Source organism: Cheilinus undulatus, linkage group 16 (assembly GCF_018320785.1).
Source record: "Cheilinus undulatus linkage group 16, ASM1832078v1, whole genome shotgun sequence".
Classification (NCBI taxonomy): domain Eukaryota; kingdom Metazoa; phylum Chordata; class Actinopteri; order Labriformes; family Labridae; genus Cheilinus; species Cheilinus undulatus.
Window position 1 is genome coordinate 7272027 of NC_054880.1, and position 18565 is coordinate 7290591.

The 18565-nt window shown below is 40.6% G+C and overlaps 1 protein-coding gene across 3 annotated transcripts in view; it reads right to left on the reverse strand.

Annotated features, from left to right (window-relative positions):
- The window catches only part of LOC121523988 (collagen alpha-1(XIV) chain-like), a 269909-nt gene that overhangs the window by 206188 nt on the left and 45156 nt on the right, over positions 1 to 18565 (reverse strand). For all 3 annotated transcript variants that reach the window (XM_041809125.1, XM_041809124.1, XM_041809126.1), the window contains exon 5: positions 10267 to 10350. In XM_041809125.1, coding sequence (XP_041665059.1) covers positions 10267 to 10350 — 84 coding nt within the window. The remainder of the gene's footprint in view (positions 1 to 10266; positions 10351 to 18565) is intronic.

Genomic DNA, 18565 nt, shown 5'->3' on the forward strand with positions numbered 1-18565 from the left:
AAACACGTGTGGTCACTGATATAATACCTGCATTTTCAGCAGTCTCAGAAAAACACTTATCAAAAATCATTTATAACAGCGGTGTCAAACTCAATCACAGGAACAGCCGGATTCTGAATGAAGGTCTAACCTGGGCCTAACAGGGTCCACATTTAACCAGAGTGTTGACCTCATTTTCACCAGCAATAAAACATGGGGACAAACTAGCACTGATGAAAAATGATTCTGAGATTTAAAAAGTCAAAATGATCAGTTAAAAAGCTCAAAATCTGAGATAAAAAGTCAAACTTATTAGTACAAAACACAAAATTAGATGTTAAGATAATGCTTTTAAAAGGCAAATATATTAAAAAGAAAGTCACAGTCATGTTTTCAAGGCAAAAATATGACTTAGAATTTAAAGTGGTGCAACTAAAAGGCCAAAATATGAGATACAGGTCAAAATAATAAATTTACAAAGTCAAAATATGAGACAAAAGTGAAAATAATAAATTGAAAATGGTCAAAATAAGAAATAAAAGTCCAAATAATAAATGTAAAAGGTCAAAATATTAAATTAAAGTACAAATAATAGATTGAAGTCATAATTGTGTAATGCAAAATTGAAAAAAATGAAATGAAAACACAAATGTATTTATTTTCTCACATTTCTTATAATCCCTTTTTTTCCACATATTTATGACTTAAGGATGTTTGATAGCATCAAGGTTAAGTTTACACTTTTATCCTGAGGAAATCTGCAGACCTCATATTTTAGGGACAGTTATATAAGAATAGGATATGATCATGCGGGCCGGGTGTAACTGTACCACGGGCTGGATTTGGCCCCCGGGCCTTGAGTTTGACACCCCTGCTTTATAAACTCAGCTATAATTATATCTGCTTCACAGATGCATTAGTCAAATACCTATATACCTATCTGTTCTACTTCACAATGAAATATTCATTTTAAACGAGTCTATTATGTCTAAAGTTAAAGCAAACATAAATCCGTATTAAAAGTCTATAATGATCTGCGTTGATGGAACTCTAAAACAAGAACAGAAATGCTTCAATGGCAGCGCTGCACATTCATTAAACACTCACCAGCCTGTTTGCTGAAAACGTGCGTCACAAATGTTGCCTCAGGTTTTGATTGTGTAAGTAAACATCTGTATAAAATATGGTTCCACTGCTGAGTTTGACACAGAATGACAGATGAAAAAGGAGAAACGGCAGAAGATTGACTGTAAGTAGCAATCTTGCAACACCAGAGAAGCAATAATGAGTCAGAAAAAGGACTTTTATGGAAGCTTTGGCTGTAATTATCTCAGCGTTTTGGATCTGATCCCTTTGGACCGACTGCCGACCTCCTCCCTCCCGTCTGCCTTCGCTCGCTCTGCTCTGACTCGACGTGTGTGGGGAGTGCAAACTCAGCTGCTGACTAGTAGCAGCCAATCTAAAACATCTGTCCAGCTGTGAGTGTTCAGCACAGGAATGGCTGACACCAGATCTGTCACTTCTGAAACAATCTCAGTCAAATGCCTCAGATTCCAGTAAACTTCATGTGAAGAAGTAGCTGCAATGATTCTACAGGTCTACCAGATTTTACTGTCTTCTATTTATATAATGGAGAGATTTACACTGAAGAACTGTGTGCTCCAAAACAAGCAGGTCCAAAAGTATGGGTTATAGAAGAGCTGCTGAAACACATCCAATAATCACAGCAGGATTTGGTTTATGGAGCTAACTAGTAGCCAAAATGAAATGATCGTTAGTAGGCCAGTCTTGTGACGTGTGAGTGAAAAAGGACTGAATATTTACCCTGAAGCCATGATATGACTGACAACCCTCACCTTAGAGCAGGGGTTCTCAACGTTGGGGTCGGGACCCCACTGGGGGTCGTGAGTCTCCAGATGCCTAAAAAAACTAAGAATAATTTTGAATGACACTGTTGCCACTTTTCAAACCAATTTTGCCAATTTAAACACATTTTTGCAACTTCTAACCTATTTTTTCATCATTTTAAACTCTGTCCACCACTTTTTTCTGCCTGTTTTTGCCACTTCTAAACCAAGTCTTGCCACTCTCTTCCTATTGTTGGCTCTGTTGACACATTAATGCCACTATTAACCCCTTTCACCACTTTTTACGCCACATTTTACTATTTGATAAGCCTATTTTTGCCAGTTCATGACTTCTTCTGCCTCAGCTAACCCTTTTTGTCATTTCATATAAATTTTCATCCCAATTCACCAAATTTGCACCTCTTTGCCTCTTTAACACCATATCAGCCACTTTTGAATCCCCTTCTATCACTTAATATGCCCATTTTTTGACATTTTTTTGGTTATTTCTTGCCACTTTTTCATATTTTTGGCATTTCTAAGGCATTTCTGCTGCATTTAAAATCTAATTTCACCACCTTCCCTACCATTTTTGCCATTTTAAACCCATTTTAGCTATTTTTTAAATTTTTAAGAGGGCAACTTGCTACACAAATGAATAAAAATGTGTTTCTTTGATAAGAGTGGTTTTTATTCAGGTTAAATCTAAAATATCACAGCTTAATTTTACAGTGGACCATGAATTTGCTGGCCCCCAGTTAAGCTGGGTCCCAGAAAGCTCTCCCATTTCTCCCACTAAAGGACGGCCTTGTCTCCACATGACTGTTCTTGAATGTTCCTGGCTGTTCAGCCACCTTCAGGTCCAGCGGGGTCCCCGGTCTCTGGCACTTTTATTTTAGGGGTCGCGGGCTGAAAAGGTTGAGAACCCCTGCCTTTGAGTATCAATGTTTGACAAACCAATCCAGTCTAGGTTAAAATAAGCTTCGCAATAAAAGAAAAAACTGCCATGGACGGCTTACGAGGCAGGACAGACACTGACGGCTCATCTCGACATTCAGACACAAAACAAGAGAGAACGGCGGGAGGCTGACCAACCTTATAGGAGAGCTGGTGCTTTATGATCGGAGAGATGGGATTTGGAAGTCAGACTTTGAGACGAAGAAGAGAGGAGAAAACAGGTGCCATTTGTGCTGCTGTAATTCTTTTTTTATTTATTCATCATGAACCAAGAAATCCTCATTCGGTTGTCATTGAAAAGGACATATATTAATTCTTGTCAAAATGTTTGTGTTTGTGCAGCTGATTAAAATGTAAATTAAACTGCAAACTGCAATTTTATAATTCTTCACCCTGATATGTGTGAAAATAGTTTCATACATTTTCGTTGCAGCAGCAGCGATGTTGAGCTCTGCACCAGTGGTTCTAAACCAGTCTGGCATCAGGACCGACTGAGACTGCTTTAAGAGAAATCAGGATCCACATTTTTGAAAATGTTCAACCACTCATTTACCTAATGAAAAATGCTTGGAAAAAAACACACTGAACAAAGAGACAGGACAAAATAAATGTATGAAAAGCACATCATAACAGAAGCACTCTTCAATTTTACAAGACTGCATGGAAACCTGGAACTTTCATGAGGAATTTCCCTCGTATGCTGGGAACACCAGCTGTCAATCCAAAGAAAATTAGAGAAAGAAGTCTCCAGACAATATGAGATATTTACTCGTCATCATAGAAAGCCTCAACAACAGCTGTGTGAATTTACTGCATGTCCACTCAGGGATTCTGCTCAGAACTTCTACCACAGTCCTGTTTCCTGGCACACATTCGCGACCCACTCTTGGGTGTGACCCACCAGTTGAGAACCGCTGCTCTACACATCATGCTGGACTTCAAGTGGCCTTTTCTAGAAGTTTGCATAAAACATCCTGCTTTGCTTCTTGTTTTTATTAAAAATGGCAGTTCCTTCGATGCAACAATTCATATCAAATATGCAATACGACTTAAAATCATCACAGCTGGACACTTTGGGAATTTGTTGGGTTCTGCTGTAGAGACCGCTCCATGCAGCGGTGTAGGTGACTGAAACTATTCACTGGATCTCTGGAAATTTACTACAGTTTGTTTCTAGAATTAACAAAGCAGCACCGTGTGTTCAGATTAACAGTCAAGCACAAGTCTCATGTTCTAATGTGAGTCATGGTTTCTTCTGTGGGCCTGATAAAAAAGACCTGGAATCCCACAGTGTGACACCCCTGATGTAAGACAACCTGTCCCCTACAAACATGTCGCTGAAGAAGGCACCCACATGGTCCAGAACTTCCTGTTTTTAGATAATTTTGGGCTTTTTCTGCTTTTATTCAGGGAGGAGGTCAGCCAGTAGAGTCAGCAGCAGAGACAGAGATTGGAGAAGACAGCCGCAGGAAAGGAGCTGAACCTGAGCCGCCTGCGTACGTGAGGCCCGACCTAAGCCAAGGCCATGTGTGCTCCTCGGTCCACAACTTTCACACAGTCCTTTTACCGAGAGCTAACTCTACAACAGTGGTTCTCAACCTTGGAGTCGGGACCCCTCTATGGGTTGCGTGACACTAAGAGGGGGTCGCCAGATGCCGTTAAAATATTTTTAAATGAATTTTTCCCCTGCTAACTTTGTTACTATTATTTGCCACATCTGAAACCATTTTAATTTCTGCACAGTTTGGACCCATTTTTGCCACATTTAAACAAATTTTGCTCACTTTTTCTTATCGAATTTTTGTCAATTTTAACACACTTACGCCACTCTAAACCCATTTTTGTCAATTTTTAAATTCTTTCAACCACTTTTTTCTACTTTTAAATCCCATTTCACCAACTTTTCCACCCATTTTTGCCACTTTTAATCTATTTCAGCCACCTTTTTATCCCCTTAAACCACTTTTTTGCCTGTTTGTGCTGCTTTAACCCATTTTTTGCTCATTTTTTGCATCTTTTTGTCAATTCTTGCCATGTCTTCTGCTAATTTAAAATCCCATTTCACCATATTTCCATCTCTTGTTTTTAAGAAAAGGCACTTACATTTTTAAGAAGTCTATATACTGTGGCACAAATAATTTTAAAAAATTGTTGATAAGAGTGTTTATTTTTTCAGGTTAAATGTAAGATATGAATATCAAAGCTTAACTTTACAATGGACCATGATTTTGCCGGCCCCCAGTTTGGCTGGGTCCCAGAAAGCTCTCCCATTTATCCCCCTGAAGGTTGTCCTTGTCTCCACGTTACTATTCTTGATTGTGCATGTCTGTGTTCAACCACCTTCAGGTACACTGGGGGTCCCCGGTCTCTGGCACCTTCATTTTGGGGGGTCGGGGGCTGAAAAGGTTGAGAACCTCTGCTCTACAACCTGTTAGACTTTGCCCACAAAACATCTCATCAACATCTCATGTGTACAAACACAAGAATGATGTGTCGCCATTGTAGACCTGGAAATACTGAACCAAGAAAGGCTGTTTAGCATGTAGAGGAACTACAAACAGGCAGAGCAGCAGAGATAGATGCAGAGCAGGAGTAAAGAAGTTACATAATCTTCCTACACTTGCTGCTGTAGCCCTCTATTTTCCCAGTGGAGCTGTAAAGTTTAATTTAATTTTAAATAAGTCTGATGCTGGCTCTCTCCAACTATCATTACAGGGTTACAGATACCAAACCAGAAGCTTGGTAATTGCATGAAAGCTCAGATGGGATTAAAATGACCCCAGGACGTCAGAATTAAATGAATATACTGTAGGCTAATTTATTTGATCTGGAAGAGGAGAAAATTCCTGACAGGTTTGTGAAGAGGAAAATAAAGTCTAATAAGTAAAAGCTCTCCTGGCGAGGGTTTGTCCTGCAGAGAGACGGAGAAAAAAATCCCTGTTTAGATGATCTGGTCTGTAATTATGGGGAGGAATCTGAAAATCTCATTTTATGTGAGGAGAAAGCTTAAATTTAGATGAAATATTGTTTTTTTTTCCTATCTTAGATAGAACAGGCCAAAACAAACAGATGAGTCACCCAAAGGAAATCTGTGAAAGCTGCAGTAAAGCCTTGACTACAGACAGACGGGAATAAATGAGTCTGATTATGATGCACTAATAAGAAGTTCTGGATTTTAAAAAGAGAAGAGTATTTATTCCATTGTGATGGTTTAAAGAGCAGGAGCTGTAATTTGGGTTTGAAACGGTGGCTAAACGTCTGCCAGAAGTCCCAAGTGCACCGTCATTAACACCATTCCTCCTTTCTGAGGCTTCCAAACACAACGCCACTCACACAACGCCACTCACACAACGCCACTCACACAACGCCACACATCACAACGCCACACATCACAACGCCACTCACACCAGCCACACATCACCATCTCACCAGCTGCAAAGGAACGCCAGCTCTCTTTCAACACGACACGGTTAAGAAAATAACCAGATTTTATGCTCAAGGCTTTTTCTTTCACCAAAATGTTTACTGAATTTGGTTTGGGTTTGAAACAGACAGACTTTGGTTCCAGAGCCACTGCTGCACACGCACTGACACATACAGCGAAGACTTAATGTTGGAACCATGACATGCTAAAGCCTGATCCATGCTTCACTGTAGCATACAACAAGGGTTCTCAATGTTAGGGTCGAGGCCCCACTGGGGGTCAAGAGACACCGAGAGGGGGTCTCCAGATGCCTAAAAAAACTATGAACAATTTAGAATTACACTGTTGCCACTTTACACCAATTTTGCCTAATTTTAACATATTTTTGCTACTTAAAACCTGTTTTTTTTTTTTTTTTTCAATTTAAACCCTTTCCACCACTTTCTTTCTGCCTGTTTTTGCCACTTCTAAACCAAATCTCTGTCTGTTGTTGGCTCTGTTGACACATTAATGCCACTATTTACCCCTTTCACCACGTTTTAAGCCACATTTCACAATTTGATAAGCACATTTTTGCCAGTTCATGACGTTTTATGTCCCAGCTAACCCTTTTTGGCCAGTTTTTTTCATCAATTTTCATCCCAATTCACCAGATTTCCACCTATTTTTGCCACTTTAACGCCATTTCAGCCACTTTTGAATCCCCTTTCATCACTTAATACGTCCATTTTTGGTGATTTCTTACCTTTTTTTCAAAATTTTGGCATTTCTAAGCCATTTCTGCTGCTTTTAAAATCTACATTCACCACCTTTCCTACCATTTTTTGCCATTATTAACCCATTTTAGTTTTTTTTACACTTTTTAAGAGGGCAACTTGCTACACAAATGAATAAAAATGTGTTTCTTTGATAAGAGTGGTTTTTTATTCAGGTTAAATCTAAAATATCAAAGCTTAACTTTACAGTGGACCATGATTTTGCCAGCCCCCAGTTTAGCTGGGCCCCAGAAAGCTCTCCCATTTTCCCCCCTAATGGGTGGCCTTGTCCCCACATGACTATTCTTGATTGTGCATGTCTATGTTCAGCCACCTTCAGGTCCAGCTGGGGTCCCCGGTCTCTGGCACCTTTATTTGGGGGGTCCCAGGCTGAAAGGGTTGAGAACCCCTGGCATACACCATAGATTGGCTTAGCCCTGAATCTACACAGAGGCTGATGCATATGAGCTAATGTCAAACTCCTCAATATTGTAAAGCAACTGCCAGCCCTGTAAACTCGTCTACTGGGTTACATTTGGTGGCTGCCAGTCTCTGAGGTATGCAGGTTTACTGTGTGTAGTCTGCAGACGGCGTCAACAGTCAAATCTAGCTGCAGACATCTGAAAATATCAGACGTGCCTTTCCTCATTTATGTCTCTGAGTGGTCAAACAAGTGTTCAAATCCCCCCAGCTAATCTACAGCCTTGTTCCCTGCTTCACTGAAATAATTGAAGTTTAGACCTGATATCACACTCTGCTTGGCCCCGCCCCCACCTGGACCGCCAAAGGGACATGTCACTTACTGGGTACCTGAGTTAAATGAATACTCATGCCTACTAATTCCCCGCTGTAATCTGTGTAGTGCACATTTTGTAAGTTAAGAATGCTTGAAATGCCAGAACTATATGTCTGTAGATTATTCAATAAAGCATTTAACGATGCATTTCCATCGCCGTTTTGTTTGAAACAGAAGTACTTCATAGGCCGCTACGTTAAATGTGTAACAGCCTAAAATGCAACACTGTTATTGGTCGACTTTCAGCTGGAGGAGAAGCTGAAAACTAGTGAATGTCCTCTTCGCTACATTACTGTAGTTTAAAGTGACTCATACCTGATTTTTCTTCTGACAGTATAAACAGCACAAGTCACAATGGGTCTGATCTTTTCACATCAGATTCAGGTCATTTTCATATGTGATACTAAATCAGATGCATATCTGATCTTTCGGAGAAAAAGCTCATAATTAAGCATTAAAGGGGACATATTTTAACCCTGTAAGTTTATATCGGTCTCAGAGGTCCCCAAAACATGCCTGTGAAGTTTGCTTCTGTTTCAGCCCCGCTCAGAACCAGCTGTGTCTGTGTCTGTGGCTTTAACTATTATGAGCTGCCTGACTCCGCCCCTGACCACGCCCCTCTCAGGAAATGGTATGATGAATGTAGCTGAGCAGCTGGCAGCTGAGAGGAGGATCAGGAGAGGAGGGCGGAGCTTTATTCCAAGCAGGGAGGGCTAACTGAACTGGGGGGGGTGGGGCTAACTCCCCACATGACATCATGAGGAGAAAATCTGATAACGGCTTGTTTCAGCACATATTTTCAGAAAGGTGGAGTGAGATAGGGGGTAAGGAAATGGATTTTTCTGGTACTTGAGGGGATTGTGGACAGGCCTCGGGCGCATATTTTAGTTAGAAAAGCCTGAAAAATGATTTTTGCATAATATGTCCCCTTTAAGGCTGCAGTTTGAACATAGTTTAGTCTGATGAGCATATCTGAGTACTTTAATGAAACACTAAACAAAGACGTATTGATGAGGTGTTTCTTTGATCATTTGATGATATCTGCAAATATTCCTGATATTTTGTTAATGCTTTTCTATTCCTACGTAAACGACCTAACGTCAGTGACGTAAACAACACTGATCGCTACGGTTTCCTGTACACAAACGAGCAAAGAACGTGGCAGAACAAAGATAGAAAACCTTCTCCTGTGGAGCATTTAGGTAGAGTATTGCACAGTTTTGCAGAAACATGAAGACATAAATATGTAGTCCTCACGACTACGTAGCTACAGAGCTCTAGATCTGACACAGATCAAAAAACAGGCTTATGGTTTTCAATATTTCTATACTTTTTTATACCATGTGTTTGAAAATGATAAATCTCTGTTATTCTAAGGATTACTGACACCAGAAAGTACAGCGGCTTTAAAACTGTAGGTGTTGTCCCTAAGGGGTAAAGGGATTTATCAAAAACTGCAGGTAAACTTCAGCAGACAGTCAAAATGTGCACAAAAACGTTGACAACATTGTGGTTGAGTCAGCCTGCAGTCTCCAATAACTGATAATTACAACAAAGGTTGACTCTATATTTGGTATAAAGGCAGTGGCAGTCATTTCAAACAGGGGTTAATACTGCTGACTTACAAGAATCACATCCAGCTTTAAAATCAGAACATGACAACACAAATGCAGAAACAACATCTTTATGTGGTGAAAAACAACAGAACATTGTGATTCATTTTCTAAACCTTGGGATAAATCTCTAACATAAATCAGTACCAAGCCTTCTGTACAGCCTGATCTCAGAGAGCCTCACAGATAGAAACAGCCTTACCCTGGTTGTTTCCATGTTTCCGGTTGTTTCCCTCAGTGTCTGACTGTGCACCTCGCCATGCTCTGCTTCTATCACTTTAAGAAATTATTACAGGCTTGTTGGCGACAGTCACCTCCTGATTCATTTCCTGATTGTTGCAGGCTCTCATTTGAATTTCCATTTTCTGCACCGTTTCATTTCCTTTTCTCCACTTTTCAGGATTGGTGCTCGATGATGATCACTTTGTGAGAGGAGGAATAAAGCGTCAGAGGGCTTCTTCTTCCATCGTAACAGGATTCATAAAACACCGTGAAAAAAGGCCAGACAAGAGGAGAAAGTGTCTCTGAGTTATGAGGTGAATCGAACTCATTCCTTGGTGAATGCAGACGTGTTTCAGGACTCTTCAGCTCCCACTTACCTTCCTGAGCCATTTTTTTCTTCTGTTAAAATCTGGGTTTGAAAAGGTCGGTTATCAAAGTGATATCTTCATGTGTCAGCGTCAGAGCAGCTTTCTCTCAAACTCTGATCCACAAAAAGGGAACTGGAGCTGAGAGCAGTCGTCTACAGTGCTGTCTTCTCCATTGTAAGAGCAGTTTCTGGTTAGAATCTCCTCAAAAAAACATTTCTGTCCGAGTCTTGAATCCCAAACTTGCACCAGTCATTCCTGTTTGAGTGTTTTCCTTCATCTGGTTTGCCTCCTGATGTGAATCTTACCTTCTGAGATCTCGTTGTTCTCCACGGTAACTCCGCTGTCTGGTGCCCTCTGAGACTGAACCATCTCCACGCCTGATCGCTGAGCTGGAAGAAGGAAAACAAAAGACCAGGAACCAAAGTTAATGAAAGACTGTAGGGGGGAAACGGAGGAACCAGGCCTGAATGTAAAACAATCTGAGTGAATGAAAGAAGCAAACAAAAGAAGAGAGAGGAGGAAACAGCACAAAAACAAAATGTTTAAAACCCCAGATTAGAACTGACCAGATTTGTCTGTTTTATGATGTGTTCATGGGCTTTTTATGCCTTTATATAGAGTCAGAGGACGGTGGGGGAGAAACATGTAGGGAAGGAGTCACAGGCAGGACATGAACCCAAGCCCCCACATTCTTGGGGCACAACCTGCTAGGCCATCTGCACCCCACATAAGAGCATTTAAAGGTCTGCTTTAGGACACATTTGTCTGCTTTAGGACACATTTGTCTGCTTTAGGACACATTTGTCTGCTTTAGGACACATTTGTCTGCTGTAGGACACATTTGTCTGCTTTATGGTCTACTTTAGGACACATTTGTCTGCTTTATGGTCTGCTTTAGGACACATTTGTCTGCTTTATGGTCTGCTTTAGGACACATTTGTCTGCTTTAGGACACATTTGTCTGCTTTATGGTCTGCTTTAGGACACATTTGTCTGCTTTATGGTCTACTTTAGGACACATTTGTCTGCTTTATGGTCTGCTTTAGGACACATTTGTCTGCTTTAGGACACATTTGTCTGCTTTATGGTCTGCTTTAGGACACATTTGTCTGCTTTATGGTCTGCTTTAGGACACATTTGTCTGCTTTATGGTCTGCTTTAGGACACATTTGTCTGCTTTATGGTCTGCTTTAGGACACATTTGTCTGCTTTATGGTCTACTTTAGGACACATTTGTCTGCTTTATGGTCTGCTTTAGGACACTTTTATCTGCTTTATGGTCTGCTTTAGGACACATTTGTCTGCTTTATGGTCTGCTTTAGGACACATTTATCTGCTTTATGGTCTACTTTAGGACACATTTGTCTGCTTTATGGTCTACTTTAGGACACATTTATCTGCTTTATGGTCTGCTTTAGGACACATTTGTCTGCTTTATGGTCTGCTTTAGGACACATTTGTCTGCTTTATGGTCTGCTTTAGGACACATTTGTCTGCTTTATGGTCTACTTTAGGACACATTTGTCTGCTTTATGGTCTACTTTAGGACACATTTGTCTGCTTTATGGTCTGCTTTAGGACACATTTGTCTGCTTTATGGTCTGCTTTAGGACACATTTGTCTGCTTTATGGTCTACTTTAGGACACTTTTATCTGCTTTATGGTCTGCTTTAGGACACATTTGTCTGCTTTATGGTCTGCTTTAGGACACTTTTATCTGCTTTATGGTCTGCTTTAGGACACATTTGTCTGCTTTATGGTCTGCTTTAGGACACTTTTATCTGCTTTATGGTCTACTTTAGGACACATTTGTCTGCTTTATGGTCTACTTTAGGACACATTTGTCTGCTTTATGGTCTGCTTTAGGACACATTTGTCTGCTTTAGGACACATTTGTCTGCTTTATGGTCTGCTTTAGGACACATTTGTCTGCTTTATGGTCTACTTTAGGACACATTTGTCTGCTTTATGGTCTGCTTTAGGACACTTTTATCTGCTTTATGGTCTACTTTAGGACACTTTTATCTGCTTTATGGTCTACTTTAGGACACTTTTATCTGCTTTATGGTCTGCTTTAGGACACTTTTATCTGCTTTATGGTCTACTTTAGGACACATTTGTCTGCTTTATGGTCTACTTTAGGACACATTTGTCTGCTTTATGGTCTGCTTTAGGACACATTTGTCTGCTTTATGGTCTACTTTAGGACACTTTTATCTGCTTTATGGTCTGCTTTAGGACACATTTGTCTGCTTTATGGTCTGCTTTAGGACACATTTGTCTGCTTTATGGTCTACTTTAGGACACATTTGTCTGCTTTATGGTCTGCTTTAGGACACATTTGTCTGCTTTATGGTCTGCTTTAGGACACATTTGTCTGCTTTATGGTCTGCTTTAGGACACATTTGTCTGCTTTATGGGGTGCTTTAGGACACATTTGTCTGCTTTATGGTCTACTTTAGGACACATTTGTCTGCTTTAGGACACATTTGTCTGCTTTATGGTCTACTTTAGGACACATTTGTCTGCTTTATGGGGTGCTTTAGGACACATTTGTCTGCTTTATGGTCTGCTTTAGGACACATTTGTCTGCTTTATGGGGTGCTTTAGGACACATTTGTCTGCTTTGTGGTCTGCTTTAGGACACATTTGTCTGCTTTATGGGGTGCTTTAGGACACATTTGTCTGCTTTATGGTCTGCTTTAGGACACATTTGTCTGCTTTATGGGGTGCTTTAGGACACATTTGTCTGCTTTATGGGGTGCTTTAGGACACATTTGTCTGCTTTATGGTCTACTTTAGGACACATTTGTCTGCTTTATGGGGTGCTTTAGGACACATTTGTCTGCTTTATGGTCTGCTTTAGGACACATTTGTCTGCTTAATGGGGTGCTTTAGGACACATTTGTCTGCTTTATGGGGTGCTTTAGGACACATTTGTCTGCTTTATGGTCTGCTTTAGGACACTTTTATCTGCTTTATGGTCTACTTTAGGACACATTTGTCTGCTTTATGGTCTACTTTAGGACACATTTGTCTGCTTTATGGTCTACTTTAGGACACATTTGTCTGCTTTATGGTCTACTTTAGGACACATTTGTCTGCTTTATGGTCTACTTTAGGACACATTTGTCTGCTTTATGGTCTGCTTTAGGACACATTTGTCTGCTTTATGGTCTGCTTTAGGACACATTTGTCTGCTTTATGGTCTACTTTAGGACACATTTGTCTGCTTTATGGTCTACTTTAGGACACATTTGTCTGCTTTATGGTCTGCTTTAGGACACATTTGTCTGCTTTATGGTCTGCTTTAGGACACATTTGTCTGCTTTATGGTCTACTTTAGGACACATTTGTCTGCTTTATGGTCTACTTTAGGACACATTTGTCTGCTTTATGGTCTGCTTTAGGACACATTTGTCTGCTTTATGGTCTACTTTAGGACACATTTGTCTGCTTTATGGTCTATTTTAGGACACATTTGTCTACTTTAGGACACATTTGTCTGCTTTATGGTCTGCTTTAGGACACATTTGTCTGCTTTATGGTCTACTTTAGGACACATTTGTCTGCTTTATGGTCTATTTTAGGACACATTTGTCTACTTTAGGACACATTTGTCTGCTTTATGGTCTGCTTTTGGACACATTTGTCTGCTTTATGGTCTACTTTAGGACACATTTGTCTGCTTTAGGCCAGATTTGTCCCCCTCTTACCAATGAGAGCTAGCAGACTGGGTTGTGTCCACCACTACACCTTCCTCTCAACAGGATTCTAGCCTGATTCTTTTCCCTGTCTTTTTATTTTTACTTCAGCTATATCCAAAGCCAGGATTTGATCATCCTCTATGTTGTAATTCAAGTCAGTTCCAGAGGGTGATATATTAAGTCGATAAATAGCCTATATTTAAGAATACTGCTTTTTTTTTTTTTAAGGTTTATTTTGGGCATTTTTGTGCCTTCATTAGATAGAGGAGGACAGTGGATAGAGTCAGAAACAGGGTCAAGAGTGGGGGAGAGATATGCGGCAAAGGGCCTCAGGCCGGATTCAAACCAACCGCGTACATGGGGAGCGCCTTTAACCACTAGGCCACCTGCTCCCCAAGAATATTGCTTTTGAATAATTTTTCAAATAATGCTTGTGCTGGAAGTACTCCAAAGATGTGCATGCTTTCTGGGGTTGCTTCTACAGTGAAATGCACTAAAAAAAGCCCTTTTAGTTGCATTTCTTCCTCATTATGAGAAATTCATTAATGAAAACAAAGTGTAGTTTTCTGTGTAGTAAATACGCCTCATGATGGTTGTTTATTTAGCATTTCTCTATTGGGATAAATGAATATTTAACATTGTGATTACCCCATTCATCTAGAGAGGAGAAAAGGCTCAGAAAACAGTCAAATACATCCCAGCGTCCTTCTTTCAGCAGGTCCATAATGTGGGGTGGATGTTCAAAGGAGTGTGGCTAAAGTTAGCAGCTAGCTCCGCCAGCCTTTGTTCCTCTTTATGGTGCTTAATGTGGTTCAGCTGAGTATTTATACTGAGTATAACCCTCAACAGCCAACATACAACTTCATTACATGTTCTGTTTTAAAACACTGCCATACTGCCCTGTTCCTGTAAAAAGCTAACTGCTAAGCTTCTCATGTTTATGTTGGACAAATGTTTGAAATGTTGACAGAAATGTTACAGAGGAGAGATGGGGCGATGTATGGCAGCCACCATACAGGAAGCAACCTGTTATAATTATAAACAACGTGAAGATTTCTCTGTGTTTGGAGACTTTAGGGAATATCGGAGGCCTTGTAAAGAAAAAAACAAAACAAAACAAAAAAAAACATGATATATAAACGTACACAAATATAACATTCATAGATAACACACTTCTTAAATTACTTTACTGATCAACACTGACTGACTTTTGCTGGCTGATCACAGCAGAAAGGATGTTTTAAAGTGAAATATGCCAACAACTCAGCTCCTGCTTTAAGGATGTGTTAATGACAAAGTTGGACTTCCAGAAGAGTAATTTTAGAAACCATCACTGCCTCAGAGAGTAAACAGCAGCAACGACTGTGGTTGTTTAAATGTCAGCCACATTTAGATTTACATTTGTCAGAGCAGGAGAGCATTTCATTGTGGATACTGCCGTATCATTGCATTCCTCTATTTTTGCAGCCCTGACTCAGTCTCTATGGTGACTCTGTTCACAGACGTATTTGCAGGATTTCTTGTTTTGTGAAGCACAGTCAGCAGAGTAAAGATCAGCAGGTCTTTACTTGTGAAGTGAATGAAACAAAGAGAACAACACACTCTGTATTGTGTGCCTTTAAAGTTCCAGCAGTGAGTCTCTGCATGCTGCTGCTGCAGTGTTTGTTGTTGTTTGTTGTTGCTGCTATTTGAACTCGCTCCTGCTTTGCTGAACTTGTCCTGTCTTGTCTCACCACACCGGAGGAGCGCATTGAGGCGCAGCAATCACACAGCAAATAAATCTAAGATAAAATCTTAAACAACACTGCTGGGTCTCTATAAACTCTGATTCAGGACTGTGTAGCAGCCAGCGCTATCAGTGAGGTCACAGTGATGTCGGAGCATCACAGCGTGCATCCTGCAGTCACAGCGTGTGAAAAACATGCTGACATGGTTGGTAGTGACATCACTGAGCAGAGACTAAAGTGCAGGATCCTGGGCCTCATCCTTTAACATCTCCTCAAGTTTAATCTTGAATTTGTCTTCAAAAACACCCACACTTTCACCCAGTTTCTGCCTCTCTCATCAGTTTTAGCCACTTTTATCCTAATTTTTTGAAAGATGTCCCTCTTTTTGCCATTTTTCACACGTTCAAGTTGCCTTTTGCCATTACACGCTACTTTTCCCCCATTTTCCCACCTTTTTAGCCCATTTGAGTCACTTTACACTCATTTTTGCAGCATTTTTGACCACACGCAACTCAATTTTTGTGATTTTGCACCCATTTTTGCCACTTTTTCCATTGTATGCCTAATTTCCCCCTTTTTGCTCATTTTTTTGCCACTTTTTTGCTGCCTTTTGATCATTTTGCCACCCTTCACTTATTTTTGTTGCCAATTTAAACCATTTTTGCCACTTCTCACCATTTAGATTGTGGCTCTTGTAAAGGTATTTTTCAACAGTTTGGCTCCTTGGTTGAGCAGGGTTGAGTAAGACTGATTTAGACGATTTTGAGCCTGACTTTATTCCAGATGCGGCCTTTCCATCACCATAGGGGTGGGTCCAGACTTGAAGCTTGTATCAAATGACAAACTGTCCAAATAATCCTCAAGTTTGTTGTTTAAATTTGAGTATTTTTATCCTCCCTATTGCATTGATATGTATGGTTGGAGACTGGACTGGGTTTGACTGAGTACCTACAACAACCAATGGGAGCGAGCAGACCAGGTCGCATCACTAGCCAGATATCGCATACCTTTACAGCTTACAAACATAAACACTAACCCTGCAGAGCAGATGGATGTGCCAGTCTGTCATCAGGCAAATCCATCTTAAAAAGCTCCAACCCGCACCATTTGTGCTGCACCAAACACGGTTTGGACCAATCGGCTTCACTTGAGGAGAACAAGGCGGTAGATAAGAGCAGATCTGAAAGCTGATAGCAACGGCTTCTGCTAGTGTGTAGCTCTGACGTAGCAGCAGATTGATCAGAACTGCACTACTTTTCTTTGTAAATTAAAGAGCAAATTATCACACTGCAAGCTTTTCCTGAAAGAAAAGATGTTTTCACTCGGCTGCCTCCTTCAGCAGTGTACTATGAGTCAGCATGGCTGCCAATGGAGCGATTAGCTCAGCTGAAGCCACGGCTGCAGTTTTATCAGACTTTAACCAGATTCCTTTACTAAAACAAGAGCAAAGAGCTACACCATAAGACTTTTTGGTGGAGCTGAGCATGTGCACAATCTAATTCTGTCTGGTCACCCTGATTGGCCCATCATGTGACAGACAGAAGGTTTGTCCAATCACCGTCTGAAACCTTTTTGAAAAGGGAGAAATTCAGAATGAAAGCATTCAGTTCAAGCACAGGAAGTTTCTCCAAAGAAATGCTTAACCTGGCTTTTACTTTAAAAGCTCAAACTGGGAGTGTAGTCACACTTTTATCCTGGCTGACAGTCTACCAAAGTGTTAACAAAAAGCTTAAAGGAGTGACGGTTTAGAGAAATATTTCATTACAGTGGTACGCCTGGGCTTGTGGTGTCTGCCACGGTCATCAGGAAAACATTTCAAACATACAGTCATGGATGAAAGTATTGGCACCCCTGACATTTTTCCAGAAAATACACCATTTCTCCCAGAATTTGTTGCAATTACAAATGTTTTTGAAACACGTGTTTATTTCCTTTATGTGCATTGGAACAACACAAATAAACAGGAGAAAAAGCCAAAATTGACATAATTTTACACAAAACTCAAAAAGTGGGCCGGACAAAATGACTGGCATCCTCAACTTAATATTTGGTTGCACACCCTTGGAAAAAAATAACTGAAACCAATCACTTCCTATAACCATCAACAAGTTTCTTACACCTCTCAGCTGGAATTTTTGACCACTCTTCTTTTCCAAACTGCTCCAGGTCTCTCAGATTTGAAGGGTGCTTCTTCAACAGCAGTTCTGAGATCTCTCCATAGGTGTTCAATGGGATTTAGATCTGGACTCATTGCTGGCCACTTCAGAACTCTCCAGCTTTGTCTCCAACCATTTCTTGGTGCTTTCTGAGGTATGTTTGGGTCATTGTCCTGCTGGAACACCCATGACCTCTGACCCAGACCCAGCTTTCTGACACTAGGCCCTACATTGCGACCCAAAATCAAGATTTGGTGATTCCTTGCACACAGTCAAGGCACCCAGTGCCAGAGGCAACAAAACAACCCCAAAACATCTTTGAAGCTCCTCCATGTTTGACTGTAGGTACTGTGTTCTTTTCTTTGTAGGCCTCATTCTGTTTTCTGTAAACAGTAGAATGGCGTGCTTTTCCAAAAAGCTCTACCTTAGTCTCATCTGTCCACTAAATGTTCTCCCAGAAGGATTGAGGCTTACTCAGGTACATTTTTGCAAACTCCAGTCTGGCTTTTTTATGTCTCTTTGTCAGCAGTGGGGTTCTCCTGGGTCTCCTGCCATAGCGCTTCATCTCATTCAGATGACCACGTATGGTCCCAGCTGACACTTTTGCACCCTGAGTCTGCAGGACAGCCTGAATCTGTGTGGAAGTTGACTGAGGATGTTTATCCACCATTCCAACTATCCTGTGTTGCATTCTTTTGTCAGTTTTTCTCTTCCGTCCACGTCCAGGGAGATTAGCCACAGCTCCATGGTTATAAACTTTTTGATTATATTACACACAGTGGACAAAGGAATCTCAGGATCTCTGGAGATAGTCTTTTTGTTCATATTTTTACACTATTTTGCTTCTTAAGTCCTCAGACAATTCTGGGCTCTTCTTTCTCTCCTCCATGCTTGGTGTGACACACACAGACACACAACACAAAGGTTGAGTCAACTTTTAGACATTCTAACTGGCTTCAGGTGTGATTTCTAGATTGTCAGCACCTGTTACTGCCACAGGTGAGTTTAAATGAG